Raw genomic sequence first — 26,273 nt, 5'->3', positions numbered from 1 at the left:
AAAAAATGTTACATACGATTTGTTTTAAGTTAAAATCTTATTAAAAAAAAAACTATCATTAAAGACTGGTCGACTTGTTCTATACTTATTTTATTTAATCAAAAGTAATATCTACGGGTTACTACCTATGTCACCGCGGACACTAATCGGACTTCAATATTACAAGCTTTGATTCATCATCATCGTCATCATCATCATCATCATCATCTGTTTCTGTAGTAAATTGTAATTAAAATTGTGTTATAGTTAAATCTTTATTATTAGTTATTTTGCTTTCGCTTTTAATTTCGATTGATGGATAGTGATAACAGAACCGTAGACGAAACTGAGGTCGACGGTTCTGCCGTTTTTAAAAATGTTAGTGACCCAGCTAATCTGATATAATATGATAAAAGCGATAACGATTTAAAATGCAGTTTGCAACATCCCACTGCTGGGCAACGCTTCCTCCATGTAACATCTATGTGTATACACATGAAAAAATTACAATCGAATTGAAAATCTTTTTTTGAATTCAGTTAAATCTATCTTGTGCTTAAATGACGATGAGAACAGCTGTTTAGTAGGACTTATCCCGATGAGCAAATCTGGGTATAAAGTAGGACTTATCATAATGAGCAAGTGTAGTTATACCCTTACAGTGTAGGTAGTAATGTGTAGGTAGTCTATTGGCCTATTTTTTTTTTTTTTTTTCGTAAATGACAACTCTATACAATGTTGCCAACTTAAATTTTTATTTTATAAGTTACTTTAGAGATTACTCATTCATATTTTAGTTTGTAAGAAAAAATATATTTTCCTTTAAAAGTATTATTATTTTTTAAATTTATATTTTGCATTTAGTCGTCTGTTTGTGTATTGAATCTGACGGTACTCGAAAATTGTATTTTATTTTTAATAATAAACCTTTTTTTAATAATTATGCAATAATGATCAACAGATTATAAATATTTTATTAATGTAATATTACCAGTGTAAATTATTTGCATGTATATATTAAAATAAATATAAAATTATTCTATTGTTTTATTTCAATTCCAATACGTAATAAAGATTAGAAAGAATTGTGATTGTTTACTAAGTATAATTGATTTCAAAGTTTAATCACAACCAAAAATATCACACTGCTCCGTCCCATGTCAGGGAAATAGCCTTAAGAATGGGGGCCGCTATGAAGAAGGTTAAAACCACTAAACGGCACAAATGTTTGTCACCGATTTCAAATTACATCTTTATGCCGTTTGCCGTCGAAACATTAAACCTTGGAGTAGCAGTGCTAAATTTTTTAAAACGTTTTACTACTCATCTTTGATGTAAACACATTCAAGTACGAATACACTTTCAAAACATTTTTAAATCGTGATTTTACAAAATATCATAATTTTATTTATTTATTTATTGCCATATATATACTAACATTACAGGTTTATTACCTGATGCGATAGCACATTCTAAAATATTTTAAAAAAACAACCGCTAAACATAATATATAATAAAACAAGCAGCCCTTGTGAATTCATTCAGAGTACAACAGAATATGTCCACCTGATCTGACAGCTGATTCACAAGTTAGTGCGCGCGCTAGCATTCGAGGCCGCAGCCTCTCCGCGTAGTGGTCTGACACACTGAAGAATATCCTTCCGAGCATGTCTGGCTGAATTTATCTTGCCACTCATCAGGCGAAACATATATACAGCTAGGGCAATTTTTCTTCTAACCCGCAGTTCGTTATATCCCACCATACCCAGAATAAACAATGTGGGATACTTTTACGGGTAGAATGGGTACATTCCATACTGTTTAAGCTACAAATATGTAGTAGGTAAATTAATTTTGTATCCGTTCCAAAGTGAGGTTGTACTTGATCTCATGCGGTGCCCATACGCCTGCCTGCATTGTTTTCGAAGTGACTGCTTGCTAAAGTATTACACAATGCTTATGTTCTTTGATAAATTAATTATGGCTAAGCCAAGCTATCACCAATTCGGAATGTGGATTCTCCTGAGGCGAAACTCCGCAGTTACTCGTCTAAATAAAAACTCAATTTTCAATTCATGATGAATTTAGACATGCGAATGCGTTAAGCGGTCACGATAATTGCGGAATAGTTGCTTCGAAATTTCATTTATAAACAGGCATAAAGTATTGGCCATATAGATGTTTGTCGTGATATTTGCTGAACCCCGACAAAGCTAGTATATATATATACTAGCTGCTGCCCGCGACGTCGTCTGCGTGAACGCTATACAGTACCAAAAATACCTACGATTATACCTTTTAAAATAACATTCATTTACCCGTTTCTTCTTTACATTTCATATCTACAAAAAAATCTCATAGATGGTGCTGCTTTAAAATTGTCTTGTCTACTTATATTCATTTAATTATGTTTATCGGCGTAAGCCGATAAACATTGTATACACAAATTGTATGAAATTCTTGTGATTAAATTAGTTTAATCTCTACTTAAATTTTAATTTTGTTTCGTGCAACTCGGCGTATGTTTCTTATATTGCGTGATTTTTATAGTATGAAGCTAGCTTATACAGCATGGTTATTAACATAATAACAACAACATTCAAATATGCGTCGTTAGATTACACGTTGTTACAGAATGCGTTATGGAAATAAAGGTTCACTGCTCGTTCCCGGTAGGTGATAGCATGATAATATGTAGCCTATATATTGACCCGACTTCTTAATAATATTCGTGCCAAATTTGAAGTAAAGCCATGCAGTACTTTTTGAGTTTATCCCGGACATACATACAGACAAACAGACAAAAATTCTAAAAACTATATTATAGACTTCGGTATCGATTGTAGATCACACCCCAAGTATTCTTTTAAAAAAATATTCAATGTGCAGTTTTAACTTTCCTACCATTTTATTATATGTATAGATATAGTATTGCCCTAAATATTGTTACAAAGAAAAAAACATTTATTATTTCTTTTATTTCTGGTCACCTGTCGCTGGTGCAGACGTGTCCTGAAGTGTAGACCGCGTGTTGCAAAACGCAGTGTGGGACATCCTCGGGCCCGCTGGGCCGACAATCTAAGTAAAATGCCGGTGGAGGCTAGATGAGGATTGCGGAAAATCCCATGCTCGACAGTGAGCGATCGTGGCAAGCGACAGTCTCCTTCTGTTAGAGGTTATGACGCAGAAGGAGGTCGCGGAACGGGCCAGGGAGAATGACGTCTCCGCTGACCCACTTCGGCGCAGACGTACGGGGGCAAGGAGGAGACGGTTTTCCCACCTCCTCCCCCACTCGTAATAGTGGGGTCGCCGGCCGATAGTCGGGGGACTTCGGCCGCCTGAACGACATGACCCCACATGTTTGAGAGGTGGCCTTGTTGTGAGCGAGGCCATCCCCACCATTATGCCGGGGCCCAGAAGTTTCGCCCGGGCCTACCGCCGAGGCAAGATGGCGAATGCTAGCGCGACCCATTCCGCCCCACCCAGGCGGACGACTACTCACACGTGGTGGTTTTTTAGTCAGTAGGAGTCTGACATAACCCTCTGGCGCCCCCGCGCTGGAGGTTATCCATGACGGATTTTCCCCGGGTAAAAAAAAAAAAAAAGGATTGCAGAAAACCGGGATGTTTGGTGTGAACTTGGGGAGGTCTATGTCTTGACTGCAACAGGCTGAAGTGATGATACATATGTTTTGTGAAATTTGCACATTCACTATCTATCACTAGGTACGTACATACTCACTTTTGAAGATTTTCATTCTAAATTAATTGATAGAATAAAAAGTAATTAATAATAATAATACTTTTATAGTAGGCGAAAGAATTAAGATTCTGAGCAAAAAAGAATCCAAGCGGTCATAATTAAAGAGATATATTAGGTATGTATATAAGTACACAGTTCTAGATTACATTACACTAATCCCCCATATCAAGAATTAATTGATAAAAATAGTTATATTTAAAATCTAACTATTGTTATATTTATTTAAACTTTATATACCAAATTGTAAGCGCACATCGTGTGTTACCCGTGTTTACGTTACTCATCACTACTACGCTTACATCATTTATAGCGTGATCTTTTATAGCCTATTGTATGGCCAAATATAATATATCGACGGGTGCAAAGTAAAAAGAGTTATATACAAAACAGCTATTTTTCAGGAGAGCGCATATTAGGAAAAAGTGCTCCCATTTTGTCAATTTCAAAGCAAATTTTTTGAAATTTTTTTTTACTTTGCACCCGTCGATATGCTTAATTAGGTTACTTTTTGAGAAAAGCGTTTTTGTATACTATTTTGTTACAAATCAGTGTCAAAGAAAACCTATAGATGTTAAATTAAAACTGTTTTTTCTAGTAGCATTGTTTACAGCACAATGTGTAATAATCAGATGATCTAATGCGAAAATAAATGATCTAATCCTAGTCCTCAGAAAATAAGCATTTCCGATATTTTATACTAAACTTTATATTAAAGAGTAAATTTCAATAAGTCATTATTTAGATTTAATGGTTTTCACGGGTGCATTGTCAAATATATCTAGTAATCGTACAATTAATTGAGGTACGGCAAAGATTTAAAGAAGGATAACTCTAAATCTGGATCTCCTGCTCAAAATCTGGATCTCCTGCTCAAAATCTGGATCTCCTGCTCAAAATCTGGATCTCCTGCTCAAAATCTGGATCTCCTGCTCAAAATCTGGATCTCCTGCTCAAAATCTGGATCTCCTGCTCAAAATCTGGAGCAACCCGTACCTGAACCTTACAAAAGGTCACAGCTAAATAACGCTGCTTTCAAGTAGTATGGTAATGTGGTCAGAGATCCTGGGGAAGGTCGCCAATAAAACATTGTATGCATTGCAATGCTTCTGTGGTTGCAGGTGTCCGTCCATAAGCGACGATAACCGCCTACCATTTGGTGAGACATAACACTTATGTCCTGACCTAGTCAAATAGTCAGTATAAAAAAATATCTTGCTAGTTGCTCATTGAGTCCGTCTACTATTTTTTTAATGGAACTAGATTGGCAAACAATCGTACGGTTCACCTGATGATAAGCGATTACCGTAGCTTATAGATGTCTGCAACACCAGAAACACTTCAAGCACGTTGTCGACCCTATTCCCAATCCCCCCCAGGAGCTCTTCTCATTTCTGCTGAACAACAAAATTCATAGTTTGCATAAAATCATTGCAAGCTACGCGTATTAGCATAAAACTATCGTATCTTCCTAGGGATTTTTATTTTAGTATCTTTTTTTATGAAAGTTTACAGCAACAAAGTTCTGGTCACTTTTATAAGTTTCTAGTTAAAATTCATTTATATTTTTTTTTTGTCATTATTGTGCAAAACAACACGTCTTTTCGTTACATAATTAGCTACAAATTCTCATGCAGTTTAATTTTTTTTCTCTGGCAACCTTACGCTGCTAGCCTTATGGAGCCCACCAAGTAAATCTTTATATGTTGACCCGACATCTGTGTCGGGATCCAAATAGCCAAGATCCAATGTGTGTGTGGCTTTATGCTGTTGGACCAAACACTATGTATTTTCCAAAAGTAATCAAATCCACTTTCTGTTAACCCTACTTTTATGATAACATTTAAAAGTAATCTCATTTGTAAAAAGTGTATTTTTTAAATTCGGGATAAACCCTTTTTTATTTGTAATTTACATTGTTAATTTAAATTAGGTTTAGTTAAATTAATTAACTTGGTTTCAATACCCAGTAACAGTATCTGGTAAATTTAGTTAAAAAATATACTTGGATATTACGATTCTTGAAAATTACTTACAATTATAATATTAGTATATAATGGTTTTAGGGAAATAATAAAACAACAAAATAAATTACAAATTGCTATTTGTTTATTAAAAATTACACGTCATAAACATCGCCCATCGTAATTAGCGAAACTAATAACGATTATTATTAATAATATACATAAAAAATACACAACTTAGGCTGCCACTATCACAACAATATTCCCGCCCTTTCAAAACGTCAATGTCGAATATTTTCCAAAAAATGACGGCTTACAAATGATAATAAATGCATTCAGTGTGACCGTATGAGTATTACAAAATAAAATCATTGAAATAATTATCTATTTACAATATAAAATAATAAAATATGTTTTAAAAATACACTATTTCTTAATACAAAATCTAAAAATATTTGTTATAAAGGGCCGAAGTGTCATTATTTAACGAGTATGCAATTCAATAATAAAATATAAATTACAAAGCAATTTATTTAAAATAATATTCTTTAGCTGTTAACCAATTCTCTATAAATTTATGTTCATAATTTTTAGATTATGTATGTTTTTTTTTTATATTCTATATTAGCTGTCAGTCAATTATTTATATATTTATTATTCATAGTTTTGGCGAAGCTTATGATTTTTTTCCAATAAACGTTATTTAAAATTACATACACATTCATTTATATTTTTTAAACTAAGCATTATATACCAAATACACTGGGCAGGCGGGTGGTGCCTGTGGTCACCAACCCGCATAACTAGTGTGGTGACTATGGGCAAAACACATGACTTCAAGCCGCTTTTGGCGCGAACTTGTGGAGGCCTATGTCTAGCAGTGGACTGTATTAGGCTGAAGTGATGATGATGATGCATAATAAAGAACTGGCCGACGTTTATACATGACATATGTTTAGATAACCTGGTGTAGGTTTCATCTTGATACATCGTCTAGAAATTTAGTTATTACTGTATAAACTATTGTAGTCGTAACAATCGTTTTATACATACATATAAGCATAGTTAGTTTTAAATATGTCAAAATTATTATATTTTGAATTGCATACCCCATAATGACAATAAAAAAATCGTTGCAATTCGGGGACTAGAAAATAAAAATAAAGAAATAGATTTTGTATACATACAAATATTAAATATGGCGCTTACAATGATATTAAGAAAAATGTTTACGGTTTTTCTTACCATTTTGTGCTTACAATATATTACTTAAAATAAAGTTAATTTTATATTTAACGTTGGTAGCAATGTATTCAGCAAAATTAAATAAACATATTTTAAATTTTGGTAGTATTGTATATATTAAAAAAAATTAATGACACATTTGATGTTGGTAGCAATGTAATATATATATTTTTTTTATTTCACATTGATGGGCACATGATCGTAGTTATAATTATGTAGACGTTTTGATTATTGAAAATATTTTAGTTTTTTATGCAAAATCTACGGAACCGATTGTGATGAAACTCGGTACGTAGATAGCAGGAGATACAGAATTCCATCTAGAACTTTTTATCCCAATAATCCCACGGGATCAGTGTATTTACATACAAAGTTCTCTCTTTATCTTAAGATATATTTTCAAAATTAATAAAAACGTAAACATAATTATTAAAATCAAATAACAAAATAAGTCTACTGTTAGCATTTTGATATGTTCCAACTAATTATTTATTTTTTAAATAACATAAATACTTTTCATAATCTACAGATAACACTAGGCTGTCGGGCGTAATACCGAGTACTAAAACCGAAAATAAAATCATAAATATTTTTTTATAACTACGTTTTCTTATTTCTAAATACATATTTAATACAATTTTATATTATTACCCTCATACTTTAATTCCGATTCAAATCTACGTATACATTCTTTTTTTTTTTAACGTGTGCCCTGTTTTTTTTTTTTTTTTTGATAAAGCTGCCCACTCATTAATATTTACGGTTTTTTTTTAATTATTTTAAATTATTGCCATATCCAAACAATTTAAATATTATTTTTAATATCACAAAAATAAAATGTTTAAGTTGTAATATAATAAGATTTTATTTTGAAAATTAATATAAAAAAATATGAAAATTATCAAATATCATATATGAAAATCTTCCAAAAGAAATGCTTTCATAAAAATCTAAGAAAATTTTTTTAAAATGAATAGGTTTTCATACTTTAAAAAATGCAAAAATCAGTTCAAAACCAAAACATAAAGGTTAAAGTTAAGGACGTAATCATAACTGCAGCTATAAAATTATGATATGAAAAGGACAATTCTTTACTGACCCCCTGAAGATACATATTGCGGGAGTCGAAATAAATATTGCCCCCACAGGGCGACTTTCCAAACGTTTTTAATCGATTACTATTTGTATGACAAAATATATTCCCGCTAATATTTAAAATCCGACTGTTTGATTCTTTTTTCTGACGTTAATTTGAATTTAAAAAAAAAAAAACTTTATTTTTTAAATCATAGAATAATTAATTTTAATTTTTTATCCGTCACTATTATTTTTTCTTAAATAAGAAAAATAATTTTACATGTTATAAATTATTTTTATCAGACATTACAAGCACTAATTTCAAGAACCACTACACAAAGAGTAATATTGTAAAGAAAATCAAATTGAGTGCAATTTATAAATATTCATTCCTAATTTTCTCACCACAAGCAAGCTATTTGTTTCTTCGAATAATAATCCCTACATAATATAATTACGCCAAACAAAATTAAAAAGGTATAAACACAACCTCAACCTTTTTCGAAATTTACAAAAAAGAAATTAAACTACCGTCAGAAAAAAAAAACATTTCCAAAAATTGTTAAAAATCATACCGTTTCATAAATAACTATAAACTAGAGCACCTACCTAGCTTCCATTATTAGGTTCACTATATTTCACATTAAACACTAAATACCTATTCACATACAAAATATATTGTACAAAGACTAAAAAATATGGCGACGCTAAATAATTACTAATAATATGCGCGATAATCGTGCGATTATCGCAATCGCGATTTCGTCATGTCATTGTTTACTCGACCGCCCGGAAACGTTAGTAATGTATTTTGGTACAATACAGTACATTTTAGTGTACAGTTAGAGCACATTTTGACCGGTTGTGGATAATATTTATCCTGCACATAAGTTACAAATAGATTTTTACTGTCAAAACAGTTAGATGTACAGGTAGGATGGGTCATTAGGACCTGCTTCGCCTCAATTGAGAAACTACAACTTCATTAATTTGTTAATTACATTGAAATAATTTTATTTTCATATGGGAAAAAGTTACCTCAGTAGGGGGTTGACTTTAATTTTTTTTTGTATATTAGTTTCTAAGGTTGCTAGAGCTTAAACCCTCATCTCTAACTCAACTCATACAATTACATTGACCATGTATATCTCATTTCAAGGAAACCTAGGCAGCCGAGAATTTATTCATTTCCTTTAAACATCGTTAAAAAAAATTTAAATAATTAACGGTACACTAAAATAATCTCCATTTACGTAATATTTTGGTTTACTATTGAACCGGCTAATCTTGATTTTAGCAAGTATCAAAACTAATTGAAGTCGTTACACGCTAACTAGAAGTATCAATTTTGGTTAGTTAAGTATCTTGTCAAAATCGGAGTTATCGTTGGGTATATATTCCGTACAGAACAACAAATGGCATGAAAGTCTTAAAATTGTCCAAATTATGGGTGTTTTTTCTAATGTCACATGGGATAGAGTATACACACGGGAGATTATTGGTAACGGTCGAGATTACAGCGTTCATTAAAAAAAATTTAACCAAAAAGATTACATTTCAAACTTCAACGCCACAATGATGCGATAGTGAGGCAATCTTCGACTATGAAGACAAGAAATGGTAGTCGATTGGTGCAGTTTTTGAAAATTTTCAGACAGTAAATATTTTGCTAATGTCATGTTGGGATGAGGGCGCAATAAAGATTGTTCGGTGCACTTGAGAATCCAATGAGAATGGCTTCCAAGTGACAAAAATACCTTCAATTTACATTGACAGCTAATACAACATCTCATCTCTCGTCTCGATCAAATTTTAAATGGGACAACATGACAAGCACTAGCTTTCGATTATAAAATAACCCAACCTCACTAAAATCGGTACACCCCGTAAAAAAATATGGAGGTATTATATATATGATATGAATTGTGATGGAGAAGACATGGAGGAGAGGAGAATGATCAGAAGACAACGAGTTCGCAAAATACCATAAACGAGATTTTTACATACAAAATGTTCTAAAAGGCTATCAGGCTATTCACTAAGATTAACCGGTTAACTTGCTACATACATAAAGAATTTTAGTAAGAGTAATTCTAATTTTGCTCCTGACCCGGTGAACTTTGTACGGCCATATTTATTTTTTTGTATTTATATCGATTTTTATTTTCGTTTCTTGTACCGACAATAATGAAACAATAAGAAATTATCCGATTCGGTGCAGACGTTAAGTTACGCGCGTACATATATTTCGGCTGTTAATTTTTGTTTATATTAATTAGTATAGTTCGCGTCAAGTAAAAAGAACGCTGGCCTTGAAGCTGCGCAGAAGCGATTTATCGGTCTATTTGGTGGTATGGGGTGGCGGGCGGTCGTGTTTATCACGTGTCGCATGCTTGCCGGTGTGCTATTGGTTGGACAGTTCGACGTCAACTCAAAATATTATCGCGCACAAAAGTTTTAAATTACAAAATTCTCCATTTACTATTTATTTCACTAAAAAACAAATATCAATTTATCATTTTAAACACATAAAAACTAGGTATTAAGTACGAATATCGAGAGTACAGATAATTAATATTTTTGAATACGACATTTCAATAAATAAAAAATTTGTTATTTTTTTTGTTTAAAAAAAATTTGTGATTTTGTAAAGTGATAATTATTATACTTATTTAGTCCGAATTATTCGCACTTGTATTTCTAGTATTTTTTAATGTATCTACCAATAACCATACGAAGCCGCGAGTGAAAGCCTAATTAAAAAATAAAACAGTAGTACTTGTGCGCGAGTATACCCATGCGCAAACGCACCCCCTCCAGTTTCTTTCAGCGTTCTTTTTACATGACGCGAACTATACATCATGTAACCATCCCATTCTCAAATTGTACATAATTCTATTAGCAATATTTATTTGTTCTATATATTTTTTATTTTTTATAAATAAACGCTTAACACACAACGGCTCCCCACTAAGATTTACTCCTGTGTCGGGGGTCCGGGAATACATACAATACACAAGCACAAATGCCCAGACCACGGCAAACATCTGTATGGCTAATGCAAATGTTTGCCATGTGCGGGTATCGAACCCGCAACCGCCAGCGCAACAGTCGCAAACCAGTGCGGTCACACCGTTGCACCAACGCGTCGTCATCTAATTTGCATGTATGTCTCAAGAAATTTTCATAAATGTATTTTTTTTAAATGGATCCCTAAAACGGTATTAGGTTCCGTATGGACTAGTACATATATATTATGTTAGCTTTGATTCAAATCAGTACAAAAAAACAGATAAGAGCCAAATGACTATAGAAGTTTGTCAAACCCATTTGACAAACGCGTCATATTCATCAAACAGCTCAGAAATAAATTTGACAAAGCCGATTGATTGAAAATGAAAATGACATTCGCTAATAAGAGACGCTCTCATTTAACAAACACAAAAATCAGACTTCATCGAACACGTAAACGATTTGATAAACATTTGAACAAACAAGTATAGTTTGACAAACGTTTGAAAGGTTTGACAAACTTTTTTATCTTTCATATCGCTTCTAATACCAGAAGGACTTGGGTTTTCGAACGTGATTTATTTCAAAGGAACGTCACTATAAACACTTTGACGTGTATGTACTTTTGTCATATCCAGCAATTTAAAAAAAAATAATCACTGGTAACGAAACTATAGATAATCTATATTCTGTTAGTCATATTTATAATAAGATTACATATTGCCCGACATGATAATTTTTCAGAAGCCATAAAGGGGAGATGGGTGGATTTTTTTTCTACAAACACAAAAAAAAAGTTTCCGTATTCTTATTAACTCAAATATAAAAGGAAAAAACTTGGAAAAGTAGACTTTTCTTTAAAAAGTACAAATCTTGTACGAAAAATACGAAAAAGATTAATGAAAATTAATTTTCAAAAGATTTTAGAGCTATTACGACCTTTGATAAATATTTCAAGCTAAGTTCCTATATTCAAAAAACGACCCGTAATGATAACGAACCGTTCTACTTTGTACACACGTTCATAATTGAACTTTAAGAAAACGGAACAGTTTTTTAAATATATGAAACCAGGTTCTAGCCGACGATAAGGATATTACGTTTACAAATAAATGTAAAAAAAAATCAATATACGATACATATCATGGCACATAAATCCCACCACATTTAAAAACTTAATTATTAAATCGCAAAAATATGTAAAAAACGGATTTAAGGTAATTATAACAATAAAGGTAAGTCCAGACTAGGTCATAATAAAACTTGTGTATATGTTATATAAGATGTTATTGATGTGTAAAACATTTCGTAACTTTGTTACGAAACGTTTTTACTAGATAAGTCGAGTTGCTATATTCAGAAAACAATTCGTTTTGTATCACGAAAAATTAGAACAAATTTTGTTCGATTTTTAAATTTTTTTTTTTTTTTTTATTTAAATATTTTTTAAATATTTTGGTTTTTAAACCGAACAAGACGAAAAATGAATTAGATCTTTTTTAATTAAAAATTAATTAAATTTAAAAATCGAACAACAAATTTTTCCACGATTTCATTTATAATTGAACAATTCGTTATTTACCGATTAATAAGTTAAATTTTTAACTTAATGAGATGTTAATTTGACTGTTTTTTATTTTAAATTTCGAACAAATTTTTTATTTTATTTTGAATCTTCGTATGCAAAACGAATCACGCTATAAACATAAGAACCATGACACACACACTGATTTTTTACTTTACTGTTATTAGATTTTAGAATATTACCGAACAGTAACAAAAAAAAATGGAGTACAAAATTTAATAATTAAATTTTTGATGGAAATGTCTTGCATAACGCCGTCTATCCTATGGTATCCGTTGGTCCACGGTTGAAACCACGGACAGTATGGTCGTGTACGGTGATTCCATTAATAATAATTATTACACAGTGTAATTGTTCATAACACATAATACGTACGAAAAAATCCTATAAATTATTTGGCAGTGGCGGACGCTTCAGAACCTTGTCCTGGAAACGAAAAAAATATAAGTTTAAAATAAGGTAAAACAATTTACAGAAAATTTATTTGTTTTGGATTCACACAATATCGTCAAGTTACTGTAAACTCTCTGGTGTAGTAGTGCGTATACCATGTATACGTCTAAAGCAGTTTTGCGAATTCGATTCCCGCTCGGGATGGATATGTGTGGGTCTCCCACCATGCCTCGGAGAGCACGTTAAGCCGACGGTCCCGGTTGTTATCATACACACTTGATAGCGAGCGTCGTGCGGTGTCGTGTAGTGTGTCGTGTGGTGTGTCGTGTGGTGTGTCGTGTGGTGTGTCGTGTGGTGTGTCGTGTGGTGTGTCGTGTGGTGTGTCGTGTGATGTGTCGTGTGGTGTGGTGTGTCGTGTGGTGTCGTGTCGTGTGTCGTGTGGTGCGGCGTCACGGACCGTTACAGGAACAGCACGGGGCGGTCGGCGGCGCGGTCGGAGCCGCTGGAGTGCGAGTGCGAGCGGTGTCGTGTGGTGTCGTGTCGTGTGTCGTGTGGTGCGGCGTCACGGACCGTTACAGGAACAGCACGGGGCGGTCGGCGGCGCGGTCGGAGCCGCTGGAGTGCGAGTGCGAGCGGTGTCGTGTGGTGTCGTGTCGTGTGTCGTGTGGTGCGGCGTCACGGACCGTTACAGGAACAGCACGGGGCGGTCGGCGGCGCGGTCGGAGCCGCTGGAGTGGGAGTGCGTGCGGTGTCGTGTCGTGTGTCGTGTGGTGCGGCGTCACGGACCGTTACAGGAACAGCACGGGGCGGTCGGCGGCGCGGTCGGAGCCGCTGGAGTGCGAGTGCGAGCGGTGTCGTGTGGTGTCGTGTCGTGTGTCGTGTGGTGCGGCGTCACGGACCGTTACAGGAACAGCACGGGGCGGTCGGCGGCGCGGTCGGAGCCGCTGGAGTGCGGGTGCGAGCGGTGTCGTGTGGTGTCGTGTCGTGTGTCGTGTGGTGCGGCGTCACGGACCGTTACAGGAACAGCACGGGGCGGTCGGCGGCGCGGTCGGAGCCGCTGGAGTGCGAGTGCGAGCGGTGTCGTGTGGTGTCGTGTCGTGTGTCGTGTGGTGCGGCGTCACGGACCGTTACAGGAACAGCACGGGGCGGTCGGCGGCGCGGTCGGAGCCGCTGGAGTGCGAGTGCGAGCGGTGTCGTGTGGTGTCGTGTCGTGTGTCGTGTGGTGCGGCGTCACGGACCGTTACAGGAACAGCACGGGGCGGTCGGCGGCGCGGTCGGAGCCGCTGGAGTGCGAGTGCGAGCGGTGTCGTGTGGTGTCGTGTCGTGTGTCGTGTGGTGCGGCGTCACGGACCGTTACAGGAACAGCACGGGGCGGTCGGCGGCGCGGTCGGAGCCGCTGGAGTGCGAGTGCGAGCGGTGTCGTGTGGTGTGTCGTGTGGTGCGGCGTCACGGACCGTTACAGGAACAGCACGGGGCGGTCGGCGGCGCGGTCGGAGCCGCTGGAGTGCGAGTGCGAGCGGTGTCGTGTGGTGTCGTGTCGTGTGTCGTGTGGTGCGGCGTCACGGACCGTTACAGGAACAGCACGGGGCGGTCGGCGGCGCGGTCGGAGCCGCTGGAGTGCGAGTGCGAGCGGTGTCGTGTGGTGTCGTGTCGTGTGTCGTGTGGTGCGGCGTCACGGACCGTTACAGGAACAGCACGGGGCGGTCGGCGGCGCGGTCGGAGCCGCTGGAGTGCGAGTGCGAGCGGTGTCGTGTGGTGTCGTGTCGTGTGTCGTGTGGTGCGGCGTCACGGACCGTTACAGGAACAGCACGGGGCGGTCGGCGGCGCGGTCGGAGCCGCTGGAGTGCGAGTGCGAGCGGTGTCGTGTCGTGTGTCGTGTGGTGCGGCGTCACGGACCGTTACAGGAACAGCACGGGGCGGTCGGCGGCGCGGTCGGAGCCGCTGGAGTGCGAGTGCGAGCGGTGTCGTGTCGTGTGTCGTGTGGTGCGGCGTCACGGACCGTTACAGGAACAGCACGGGGCGGTCGGCGGCGCGGTCGGAGCCGCTGGAGTGCGAGTGCGAGCGGTGTCGTGTGGTGTCGTGTCGTGTGTCGTGTGGTGCGGCGTCACGGACCGTTACAGGAACAGCACGGGGCGGTCGGCGGCGCGGTCGGAGCCGCTGGAGTGCGAGTGCGAGCGGTGTCGTGTGGTGTCGTGTCGTGTGTCGTGTGGTGCGGCGTCACGGACCGTTACAGGAACAGCACGGGGCGGTCGGCGGCGCGGTCGGAGCCGCTGGAGTGCGAGTGCGAGCGGTGTCGTGTGGTGTCGTGTCGTGTGTCGTGTGGTGCGGCGTCACGGACCGTTACAGGAACAGCACGGGGCGGTCGGCGGCGCGGTCGGAGCCGCTGGAGTGCGAGTGCGAGCGGTGTCGTGTGGTGTCGTGTCGTGTGTCGTGTGGTGCGGCGTCACGGACCGTTACAGGAACAGCACGGGGCGGTCGGCGGCGCGGTCGGAGCCGCTGGAGTGCGAGTGCGAGCGGTGTCGTGTGGTGTCGTGTCGTGTGTCGTGTGGTGCGGCGTCACGGACCGTTACAGGAACAGCACGGGGCGGTCGGCGGCGCGGTCGGAGCCGCTGGAGTGCGAGTGCGAGCGGTGTCGTGTGGTGTCGTGTCGTGTGTCGTGTGGTGCGGCGTCACGGACCGTTACAGGAACAGCACGGGGCGGTCGGCGGCGCGGTCGGAGCCGCTGGAGTGCGAGTGCGAGCGGTGTCGTGTGGTGTCGTGTCGTGTGTCGTGTGGTGCGGCGTCACGGACCGTTACAGGAACAGCACGGGGCGGTCGGCGGCGCGGTCGGAGCCGCTGGAGTGCGAGTGCGAGCGGTGTCGTGTGGTGTCGTGTCGTGTGTCGTGTGGTGCGGCGTCACGGACCGTTACAGGAACAGCACGGGGCGGTCGGCGGCGCGGTCGGAGCCGCTGGAGTGCGAGTGCGAGCGGTGTCGTGTGGTGTCGTGTCGTGTGTCGTGTGGTGCGGCGTCACGGACCGTTACAGGAACAGCACGGGGCGGTCGGCGGCGCGGTCGGAGCCGCTGGAGTGCGAGTGCGAGCGGCGCGTGCCGCCCCCGCCCCCGTCCGCGCCCACACTGGCGCCCGACCCGCTCGAAGTCGACTTCACCTCGTTCTCGCGGGTCGCAGCTACGGACAACGTAAAGTACATATAGAGTACAGTCAAGTGCGAATGGAACTTAAATGAAAAAAAAAACGAGTGCTTTAGACCAAACAACTGAAGTAAAACTTCCTTAGTTTCTACAGTAATATATGAAACGTAACTCTCTCTTTCTTTCTGTCATCACTGACTTATATTTCGCTCTCAACTTCCGTTCGCCTCGCTCGATCACACTTTTCGTAACGCTCTCGCATTCACAAGCTTACTCCCCAAGTCAAGCGTGCGTAAGAAGCTTTACTTTAAAAATCAAAAAACCCGTTACATTTCCAGTGCCCCTAATTCACCACAGGAACACAAAACCGCTTGAGCGCAGTATTATTTAGCTGTGATCTTCTGTCAGGTCAAGGTACTTCCCCAGTCAGGTTGCTCCATATTGTAAGCAAGATGTATCCCCCTCTATGTCAGAGTTACGGTTAAACACTGTCAGACTTACCGACTGGTTCCTTAGCAGTGAGGTGGTCTGATCCGGCGCTGGAGCCGCCACTCCCAGACAGAACGCTCTCCTCTCGATTGTATCTGAAAAAGCATTTAATAAATAACTTTAGTCTAAGATCCGGCATAAGAAATTTACACCCTCGTGTGTTTAATAAAAATGATCCAGTACCAGTAAAGTCCTTTCGTCAATTGTAACAGTGGACAGTGGCTCATTGTACGGTTTATGCAGAACTAACTTACCTTCTAATTATTAATTAATGTTGTCTACACAATTTCCTTAGCCAACCTATCAGATATATGTCGATATTATCTTGTATGCACACTGGATCATTTTCATTAAAAACACGAGGGTATATATATTCCTTATGCCGGATCTTAGACCGTACAGACCACTGGAGTTTCCATTACAATTTTGGTTTCGTAACCCTTAAGGTGAGTCAATGATTTCATACATGTATTTCAATCTTTCAACTAGTGAATTGTATCATTATTTTGGTGTCATGAATGATGTATATTACTTAAGCTGAAACCATTACGGTAACCTGTACCGAATAAGTGGCAGCTTTACTATTCAAAATAATTAAAAGTTTAATTTGTAAAGATAACGGATGTGAAGGTGCTTTTGGGGCCTATTGAATAAGTTTTTTTTTTTATTTTGATTTGATTTTATGCCAAACAAAGATGTCATTGATAGTATTTCTAATCTTACCCATAGATAGTGTGTTCGCTGGTCACACACGAGGAGTACTTGAAGGGTATGGGCTGGTAGCCGTATGAGCCTGCGTAGGGCATGTAGCCCGGGCCCATCATGCTGCAACAGAAAAAGACAATTCAAAGTCAGTAGTGATGGAATGGAGTCTGTGTAATAAAATTTGTGAAGGGTGTACGAACCTTTGTGGCATATCTAGCCGCCGCCATCTTGGTTTTTTTTTTTTAATTTCCGAGCACGATAAAAGTGATATATTTGGATAGAGGACACTTATACAAACAAAAAATGTTATATAACATGGTATCTTAAAGTGTCACGTTTCCGAGATATTTAGAAGTAAAGATTCCCATATGCAATCATTGAAAATCGAGTAATTACGCGTGTACGTGCATTCCATTGTCTTCAAATTTTAGTTTGTACCTACCTATGTACAAAAGGAGGTATCGGTAAACATCTGCAAACTACATACTATGGATATTTAAATAATAAATAAGTAATAAATCAAGATAGCGGCGGCTAGATATGCCAGGCTCCATACAAAAATGTTCGAACCCATTTCAATTCTCAAATAAGATATATTGAAATATAAAGAGGCTTGTAAATTTGTCATTATTATGTCAACTTTTGGATTTCGGTTGTGGTACATTTGTCAATGCCCAGATATACGAAAATGCACGTAATGTTACGTACTTGCGTATAAACCTATGTGAACGTGCTATTGTCTAAGTGAACATTTGTGCGCGCTTGTATAAACATGCGACTGTGTATGAGTCTGTGTGCGTCTGAGTTAGTGTGAATCTGTGTGCGTGTGAGACGTGTAGCCATACAGTTGTGTGTGGGATTGAGCAGTTCAAGCATTGGTGTCAGTTATACAACAATTATTTTTTATTGTGTTGAAATAATGTGCGGAGCTGAGTGTGCTGTTATAAGTGTATGTGTGGGTGATTGCGTATGCACGTCTGGTTGGTATCTGCGTGTGTGTATGTGCCAGTATCTGTGTATGTGTACGTGCGTGTGCTCCCGTACTTGGGGTTGGGCAGCGGCGCGAGCGTGTCGGAGGCGAGGCTGTCCTGGTCGGCGCTGCGCAGGCGCAGGGCGGCGAGGTCGGCGCACAGCTCGCCCGCCACGTAGTAGCACTGCTCGCTGAAGGTTATCTTGTTCACCGTGTGTCGGATGAAGCCAGCCTGGACATTTCGTTTTATTACCACCTGACTGGCCAGATTTTAGACCCGTCTAGGGAACTGTCAATAGCGTGTAATTGACACAATGATTATATTTTCTGAAATTTTCCAATTTTCTTACATTATAAAGAACTTAAAAAATAGTATTTAACAGTCATAGAGTCGAGTTTTGCTCTTAGCGGCATCTTTAGCAATTAATTTATACTAGCAATAATGATGCGAATAATACGAACTAAATAATTTTAATAATTAATTAATTTACAAAAACAAATGCGATAGTAAATTTTTTAGTTGTTGATGCCAGTATAGCAAGCTATAATCTATAAAACGATAAATAATTTATGTGGAGTTATCGTGAGTTTGTTTCTAAAAAGGGAGGCAAACATCCAAACATCCTTAGCCTTAGTGTATGAATTAATTTACATTAAGATCGTGTTTCAAATATAACTGATAAGTACTACCAGCATTTTAATTTCTTTTTTCCACAGACTAGCTTTATTTTTACCACAGACTAGCTGACAAGCCCAAAGGAGATGGATACGATTCCATACATTCTTAGGCCAAAATGTAATGAAATGAAAATGGTATCAATTAATGCATTTAGACTTATTGGTCCCTCGCTGAAAATTATCTATATTTTGGCTATCTGAGAGTGGAGTTATTAGACTTTTTGTAAAAGTGAGGTTATGTTACAATGTCTATTAAAAAAAAAACCCAATCACATGTTTGTTATATTTAGTGAAGAATGTTTGAAAACTCATTACAAATGTTGATTACACTTGAAACCATAAATAAATATCCGGAATCCCAGCTCCGACTAGTGGTCGGGGCTTTTACCGGACATGCCTTGCTTAACAAACACTTACACAATTTAGGTGTTACAGACAGCCCCCTATGCAGAGCATGCATGGAAGCAGAAGAAACAGCCTCACACATCCTGCTGGAATGCGGTAGTGTGGCGAACTACAGGGCGATACACCTCGGGACACCGAGGTCGCTCCGGGAAGTCGTCGGCAACACAAGGGGTCTGCTAGGCTTCCTCAAGGAGCTAGGCTGGCATGAATAAGGCCCCCAGCCAACCACGCAAAATAGGCGCAATGAGACGTCGAGTTGCGGAGAATAGCCCATGAAGAAACAACAGAAATATCAGGAATGGACTTAGAATGCATCGGAAAACAGTAAACACGAAACGAGTGACGGACACAGTATTACTGTCAGTCAGCTGTCAAAGCTATCATTAAAAATATGATTAATTTTAAATCAATACGAAATTGATAATCATTTTGGTTTATCAGATATTAATTGATATTTTCGCTATTAATGTAACTTTATTTAAATGCACCTTATAGTTCACAGGTTTAATTGTGCATCTAAATACCTTGAGTTAATTAACTAGTACAAACATTTTCTTTTTGAATTCTGTAATCGATTATAGTTGAATCGATACCCAAATAATTTGACAAAAACTATCTTTCTCAATTTTCTACGCTTCCAGATTCAGAATTTTTTAAACAATATCTCTACTCATTACATTTTGGCCCAAAAGTCCCCATCTCCTTTGTAGTCCTCAAGAGATTAATTTTAGATAAAGTAAAATAATCAAGTTTTAATTACCTTAAGCATATGCGAAGCGTACTTCCTAGCGTCGCGTCTGTCAGCGATGCCGGCCACGTGCTGGAGTATCCAGTCCACCACATCCGCTCCGATGAAAGCGTTGGGTATCGTTATCTTCAGCCACATGCGGTCGCGTATTTCTAGACCTGGAATATTTATTATTTTTTTAATTAATTAATACTATTAATGTAGCAAACAAGCATAGGGCTCACTCGATGATAAGGGGTCACCGTAATCTATAAACCCTAGCAACACCAGAAACGTCGGAAGGGCGTTGTTAATTTTACCCCTGACCCTCCCCAAGTACTCTCTACCTTACTCAAACAGGAACACAACACTGTTTGAAAGCAGTATTATTTAGCTGTGATCTTCTGTAAAGTCGTGGTACTTCCCCAGATGACGATACTTAAATGAAAAATGTGTTAAAGTAATAGTATTAATGTAATAAATTAGCTCACCCGAATCAGGCCTTAGCATGGCCCTAACAACGAGGGCCATATCCATCCCTACAGACAGCTGGGGCTCCGGTGGCAACGAGCCAGCGTCTGAGGCCCTCTCTGGTATGGAGGCAGCGGGGAGCGTTGATAGGGGCGGTGGAGGGTAGGCATCGCGGAGGGCCTGTGTGTGGGCTACCCAGGCACCTGAAAATTGAAAAAAATATTTTAATTAATTTACTGAAAAAGTTTGTCTTAGCGAATGGAGTTTTCTCCTTATGAATTTTTTTTTTTATATTATACAAGCGTACGGTTCAGCTGATGGTAAGTGGTTACCATAGCTTATAGACGCTTGCAAAACCAAGAGCATCGCAAGCGCGTTGCCGACCCTATCGTCAATCCCCGCAGGAGCTCCGGTCACCTTACTCACCAACAGGAACACAACACAGCTTGAAAGCAGTGTTATTTAGCTGTGATCTTCTGTAAGGTCTGTTATTTATCGATTCCTCAAAGAATATTAATCATATAATAATGACAACTAAAAATCACGAAAACTCACCAGGATCGATAGGTCTGACGGGCTCCGTCCTCGGTATAGTGAAGTAGCCTTTAGGGTTCGGGTCCCAGCACTTTGCCACCACCAGCTTTATCGGTCCAGGCTTCTGGACCACCTCGCGCAATACCCTCACCGCCTCGTCGTTGGTCATGTCCTCAAAGTTAACATCGTTCACCTGGAATATTTTAAAAATCGATTTTTTGATCAATTTGAACATAATAAGGCCTACATTATACTCCAGATTTCGGGCACGATGTTTACTGCTATTTCCCAACTCAAAATCTCTTGAAGGAATATCGTCCTGCAATTTATTGTAGCAAAGCAGTAAGCTGGTAAAACTAAGACAACCCTCTGGTGTTGGTATAAACGGAGGCGGTTGCGGTCTTAATTCTCACTCTGGGTGGATATGGATATATATTTATAGAAATATTTTTTTGATAAATACTCGCTTCAAACTCAACGGCCCCAGTAGCATTTACTCCTGTGTCGGGGGTCCGGAAACAAATACAATACACAAACACAAACGCCCAGACCGCTACAAATATATCGAGTTGGCCAAAACAGTATAGCCATCATCATATTCCTTAAGCGACCTAGGATTCAAGGCTTAGACAGACAGAGTCTAGACCGATCGCTGAGAAAACGGTAAACCAACATTTCCATCCTGGACGAGTTACCGACCCAGTTGGTGTTCGAATCCCTTCTGCCTGCACCATTGACACTCTCCAAGGCGACTCTCGTCGATAAGTAATCACGCGGTCGTCTATTAATCACGCGAGGTTCAAAGGCGGGGAGAAGGGGAGGTCGGAAAAACATCAAGAAATATCACAAAGAGGGAGAGGAGTTACATTGAGATATTACGTGTATTTAGTTTTCGTTGAAGGCGTTATTTCTAAACCAATAAAACAACCAACAACCTTGATGCTCTTGTCTAGAAATTTGTACCACAATGCTTAATTTTTCAAAATTTAATCAGATTATACATGTAAAGACAATATTCCGAGAATTACAATACTGTGCAGAAAAAAATAGGGAGGGGGTGGGGGGGTCGTTTAAAAGTTCACCGAATATTGGGGCCCTCCCTTAGGGGTTAAAAATTTGTTAATAAACATCATGTGATTAATGGATGACCCCGTCATATTATTATATAAATCGCAAAATCAATGTGCCACTCTTACAATAACAATCACCTTCATTTTATTAACAGTGCTAGGGTGTTAATCCAACTAGGTCGGCATCAAGCGTACGGCTCGCCTGATGGTAAGCGATTACCGTAACTTAAAGACATCTGCAACACAATGCAAGCACGTTGCCCACCCTATTCCCAATTCCCTCAGGAGCTCTGGTCACCTTACTCACCAACAGGAACACAACACTGCTTGAAAGCAGTATTATTTAACAATGATCTTCTGTAAGGTCGAGGTACTACCCCAGTCGAGCTGCTCTATATTTTGAGCACACACATATACATATAAGTACATCTACCTATAGATATGTATTTGTATGTATTTCTATGTGCATATTTGAGTATACACGTTTTAGTCACATTTTAAATTTTTGTATTACAATTTGTACACATACATTGACACAATACCATCTCCCCTGACCCTAGGTTGCTTGGAAGAGATCACTTTTCAGCTTATAGCTTTTTTTTTTTTTTTGATATCGCAGGGTAACCCATTTACGGGTGATATCCAGGATGCCCGGGTAGGCATTCCTAGACCGTATGTCGGGTTAGCACTTGGGGGTGCACTACCGACCAAAACCCCTGCGGGAGCCTTCAGCCGCTTTAATTGGAGGGTCCCGGATCTGCAGGCAACAGGATCCTTTCAGCTTATAGCTGCCCTAGCCTATGATTGCCCTTTTTCTCTGTCTATTTTGCTATGTAATATTTCTATTTTTGATGCACAATAATGTGTATTATTATTAAAAATATATCTTTTATACATATTATATAATAACAAATGTGTGTATTTTAAAGACATTAATGTACTCGTAAACAAGACACACCTGCAGTATATTTTCAAGCCCCGCACTAATTATCAAAACAATTACTCTATGATTTATGCACGCTATTATAGGACTGCCTATAGCTATTAAAACATTTACATAACTACTGCTGACCTGGCAAACTACATACTGACATTTTTATTTTGTAAATATATTAATTGTATATATGTATATGGAATAGTCTTGGGTAGCACATGTACGATGTACTAAAAGGTTGCATTACTTAGTAAGGTACAAAATGTAATAGTACCAAACATCAATCGCTATTTGGACCTAATCGGACTAATCGTACACTGTAACAGTACTATAAGCTATCACAGTTCACTGTGATCCGACGAGTTTGTATTGTACGTCTATGGGTTCGAGTATCACACTGTCCGACTGTCCAACTGTCTGAGATGATGTTATTCATACAGCGTTCGTTAGCTCTAAAATGAAACAGAGCTATACAGCAGAACGGTATGAACAAACGAATAATGTTGAATTTGTTAAGACCGTAAGAGTTACATCACATAACGTATTCTATTCATTTCGCGTTTTAATGTCCCCTTTTTAATCAAAGTTTAATGAACATACATAAACAAATTCCTTTTAAGTAAAAGTAATTTTTTTTTTTGTTATAGTTTTTGTTTAGCGTAGGTAAGTAAGAATTGAGAATTTTAGTTATTTAAAAAAACCTTTTATTTTAAATAAACTTTTACGTAAAAGGAATTTGTTTATGTTATATTTATGGAAATCAAATAATGTGTATAATGAGGTTTGTTATTTCACAATCGTATCTTTGGTGCTAGAAGATAAAAAAAATATCAAAAGAATGAAAAAAAAATTACAAAATTTCATTAAAATCTATACAGTAGGTTCGGATATTAGATTGGACAAACATCATGATAAAAGTTTTTTATATAATTATAAATAAATAAATAAAAAAAAATCCTGGTTTAGCTGTGACCCTGGTTTCACCTGCATTTTCAGAAACAAAAGATACTACAATATTATATAAGCTTCCTCAGAAAATGAACAATCCAATACAAAATTAAATTTTTCCATCTGGACCAGTTGTTGCTGAAATTAGCCCATCCAAACAAACAAACGAATTCGTCAGCTTTGTAATATTAGTATAGATATTATATTTATTTTAATTAAAAAATTGTTTGACAATATACTGGGACGTCAATTACTTTAACTTGTTTCCACAAGTTTACCGTTTTAGATTAAATATAAAATTATAAAAATAATATAATACTTGCTATCAACCAACAATGGATTAATATTGTAGCTTAAATAATAATCGGATATTATGTACAATCGAGGAGTGTATGGATAGGTTAGGGTTATTTTTTTTTGTATAACGAAACTGTCGTTAAACGTTGTACTTTTTAAGTTAGATAGGTTAGGGTTATTTTTTTTTTTTTTTTTTTGTTAAACGAAACTCGTTAAACGTTGTACTTCTTAAGTTAGATAGGTTAGGGTTAAATTACACTCCTTGATTGTACATAATTACCTAATAATCTAAAAGAAATTAAATAGAGTCACAGATCTATAAACATTAAACAAACACAGTCGTCTGTTCCTAGGTAGGCAACCGAATCGAACCCACAACCACAGCAGAAAGCTAAAAAGACTAGTCAGTAAAAAACACAATACCAATAAGAATAATTATAAACATTGTCTAACTCTTTAATCTATTAAAATTATAGCCCCACCTGTAAGATCATGTCACCGGGCTCGATACGTCCGTCCAAAGCCACTGCACCACCTTTCATAATACTCCCCACATAGATCCCACCATCCCCACCTTTATTTGACTGTCCCACAATGGATATACCCAGGAAATTGACAGTATCCATGTTCAAAGTCACCGTGATTATGTGCATTGACATCGTCGAGTCAGTAATTGAGGAGTAGGAAGACGTTCGTGACATTACTTGGGGCCTCTTCCGTCGTCTCTGTGGTCTCTTTCTAGAACTTACTTGGAGATGGGACACGCTACTGCACTCTGTGAGCGCTCGGTCAACAGAAGCGTTTGTGTGTCTACCTGTAGTGGTTGTAATTTCTGATTGACTGTCGAACAAGCTTGTAGAGTCCAAATCTGAGCTAAGGACCGACGCTGTTTCGTACTCCAGGCCATGGTTCCCGTATTTCGAATGTCCGTTTATTCTTAGGCCTCTATATTTGTATTTGTCGCACGAAGCCCTGTGACCCGGTCGGGAGCTGATCGTGCTATCCGTGTCAGTGCAGGTTTCCCTTGTGAGTGGCACAGTGGGTGCTCCGTGGATGTTTGGTTTCGTTTTACCAGCGTTACTGTCGGTGCACTGCGAGGCACCATCCGAAGGGTTGGAGCCCTCCGCAGACACTAGCCACGACACTACACGACCGTTAAAACACGGCAAATGAGCGTTATCGTCGACGATCTCCTCTTTAACAACACCGAAATCATCGTCCATCGATTTGAAAAAAAACTTGTAATTTGGTCTGTTCAATTGATTTTTAAAGTCCAACAGAGTCACTTTTTCGGGCGATATCGGTATTTTAACGAGATACGGCGTCTCCTCGTCGTCTATGTAATAAATAACTTTAGTCTCCTCCATTTTAAAACATTTATTATTGAAAACTAACAACACCCTTACGATCTATAAATATCGGCCGCCATCACAAAAATGGCCACAGGATTACTCCGTTCGATGACTATATGCAGCGCCACTGTCAACTAGTTATATGAAATTATCATGCTTTTCCTATTCCTGTTGTACATCAACTAGAGTTTTGGAAATTGGAAGATAAAAGTAATCGTAGATTTTAACGATTAATATTTAACATAACTTGTATATTCTTCATGTTAAGTAATATGTAATTAATTTTTCTTATCATTTTGTCAGTGATAATTTTAATCTATCTTATTAGACAATAATAAATATAAAATACTGAACGTCATAAATCATTAATATTATCAAGATTAACACTTTCTTTAGACATGAATTTAATGATAAATATTACTTAAATGTTTTTAAGCTCTCTAAAAATTACAGATAAGATTTTCTGACTCAACACCGATTTTTATAGATGTAACATCATTAGTGTTATTTTTTAAGATTGGTGGTTGGTGCAAATGAATACAGAGAATA

The 26,273-nt window shown here is 38.4% G+C and overlaps 1 protein-coding gene across 1 annotated transcript; it reads right to left on the bottom strand.

Annotated features, from left to right (window-relative positions):
* Positions 1–12,763: 12,763 nt before the first annotated feature.
* LOC123666870 (segment polarity protein dishevelled homolog DVL-3) lies at positions 12,764–25,826 on the bottom strand. Its single transcript, XM_045600894.1, has 9 exons — positions 24,855–25,826; positions 21,145–21,316; positions 20,610–20,792; positions 20,152–20,297; positions 18,383–18,540; positions 17,357–17,458; positions 16,646–16,728; positions 16,031–16,181; positions 12,764–13,047 (listed from the first exon to the last, which is right to left on the bottom strand). The coding sequence occupies exons 1-8, from the start codon at positions 25,737–25,739 to the stop codon at positions 16,033–16,035; spliced, it is 1,878 nt and encodes a 625-aa protein (XP_045456850.1). The 5' UTR covers positions 25,740–25,826; the 3' UTR covers positions 12,764–13,047; positions 16,031–16,032.
* Between the last annotated feature and the right edge of the window lie 447 nt (positions 25,827–26,273).

The sequence above is a fragment of the Melitaea cinxia genome, chromosome 27, assembly GCF_905220565.1.
Source record: "Melitaea cinxia chromosome 27, ilMelCinx1.1, whole genome shotgun sequence".
NCBI classification, from domain to species: Eukaryota; Metazoa; Arthropoda; class Insecta; order Lepidoptera; family Nymphalidae; genus Melitaea; species Melitaea cinxia.
The sequence above is the reverse complement of the archived record's forward strand: the minus strand, read 5'-3'. Positions and strand labels throughout refer to the sequence as shown.

Bases quoted from the DNA above. Each gene is read 5' to 3' on its own strand.
- LOC123666870 (XM_045600894.1), bottom strand. From the start codon at position 25,739: ATGGAGGAGACTAAAGTTATTTATTACATAGACGACGAGGAGACGCCG. The intron at 21,317-24,854 runs GTGGGGCTATAA...AAAATATTCCAG, and splicing joins CCGGTGACATGATCTTACAG to GTGAACGATGTTAACTTTGA. The intron at 18,541-20,151 runs GTAATTAAAACT...CGAAATGTCCAG, and splicing joins ACGCTTCGCATATGCTTAAG to GCTGGCTTCATCCGACACAC.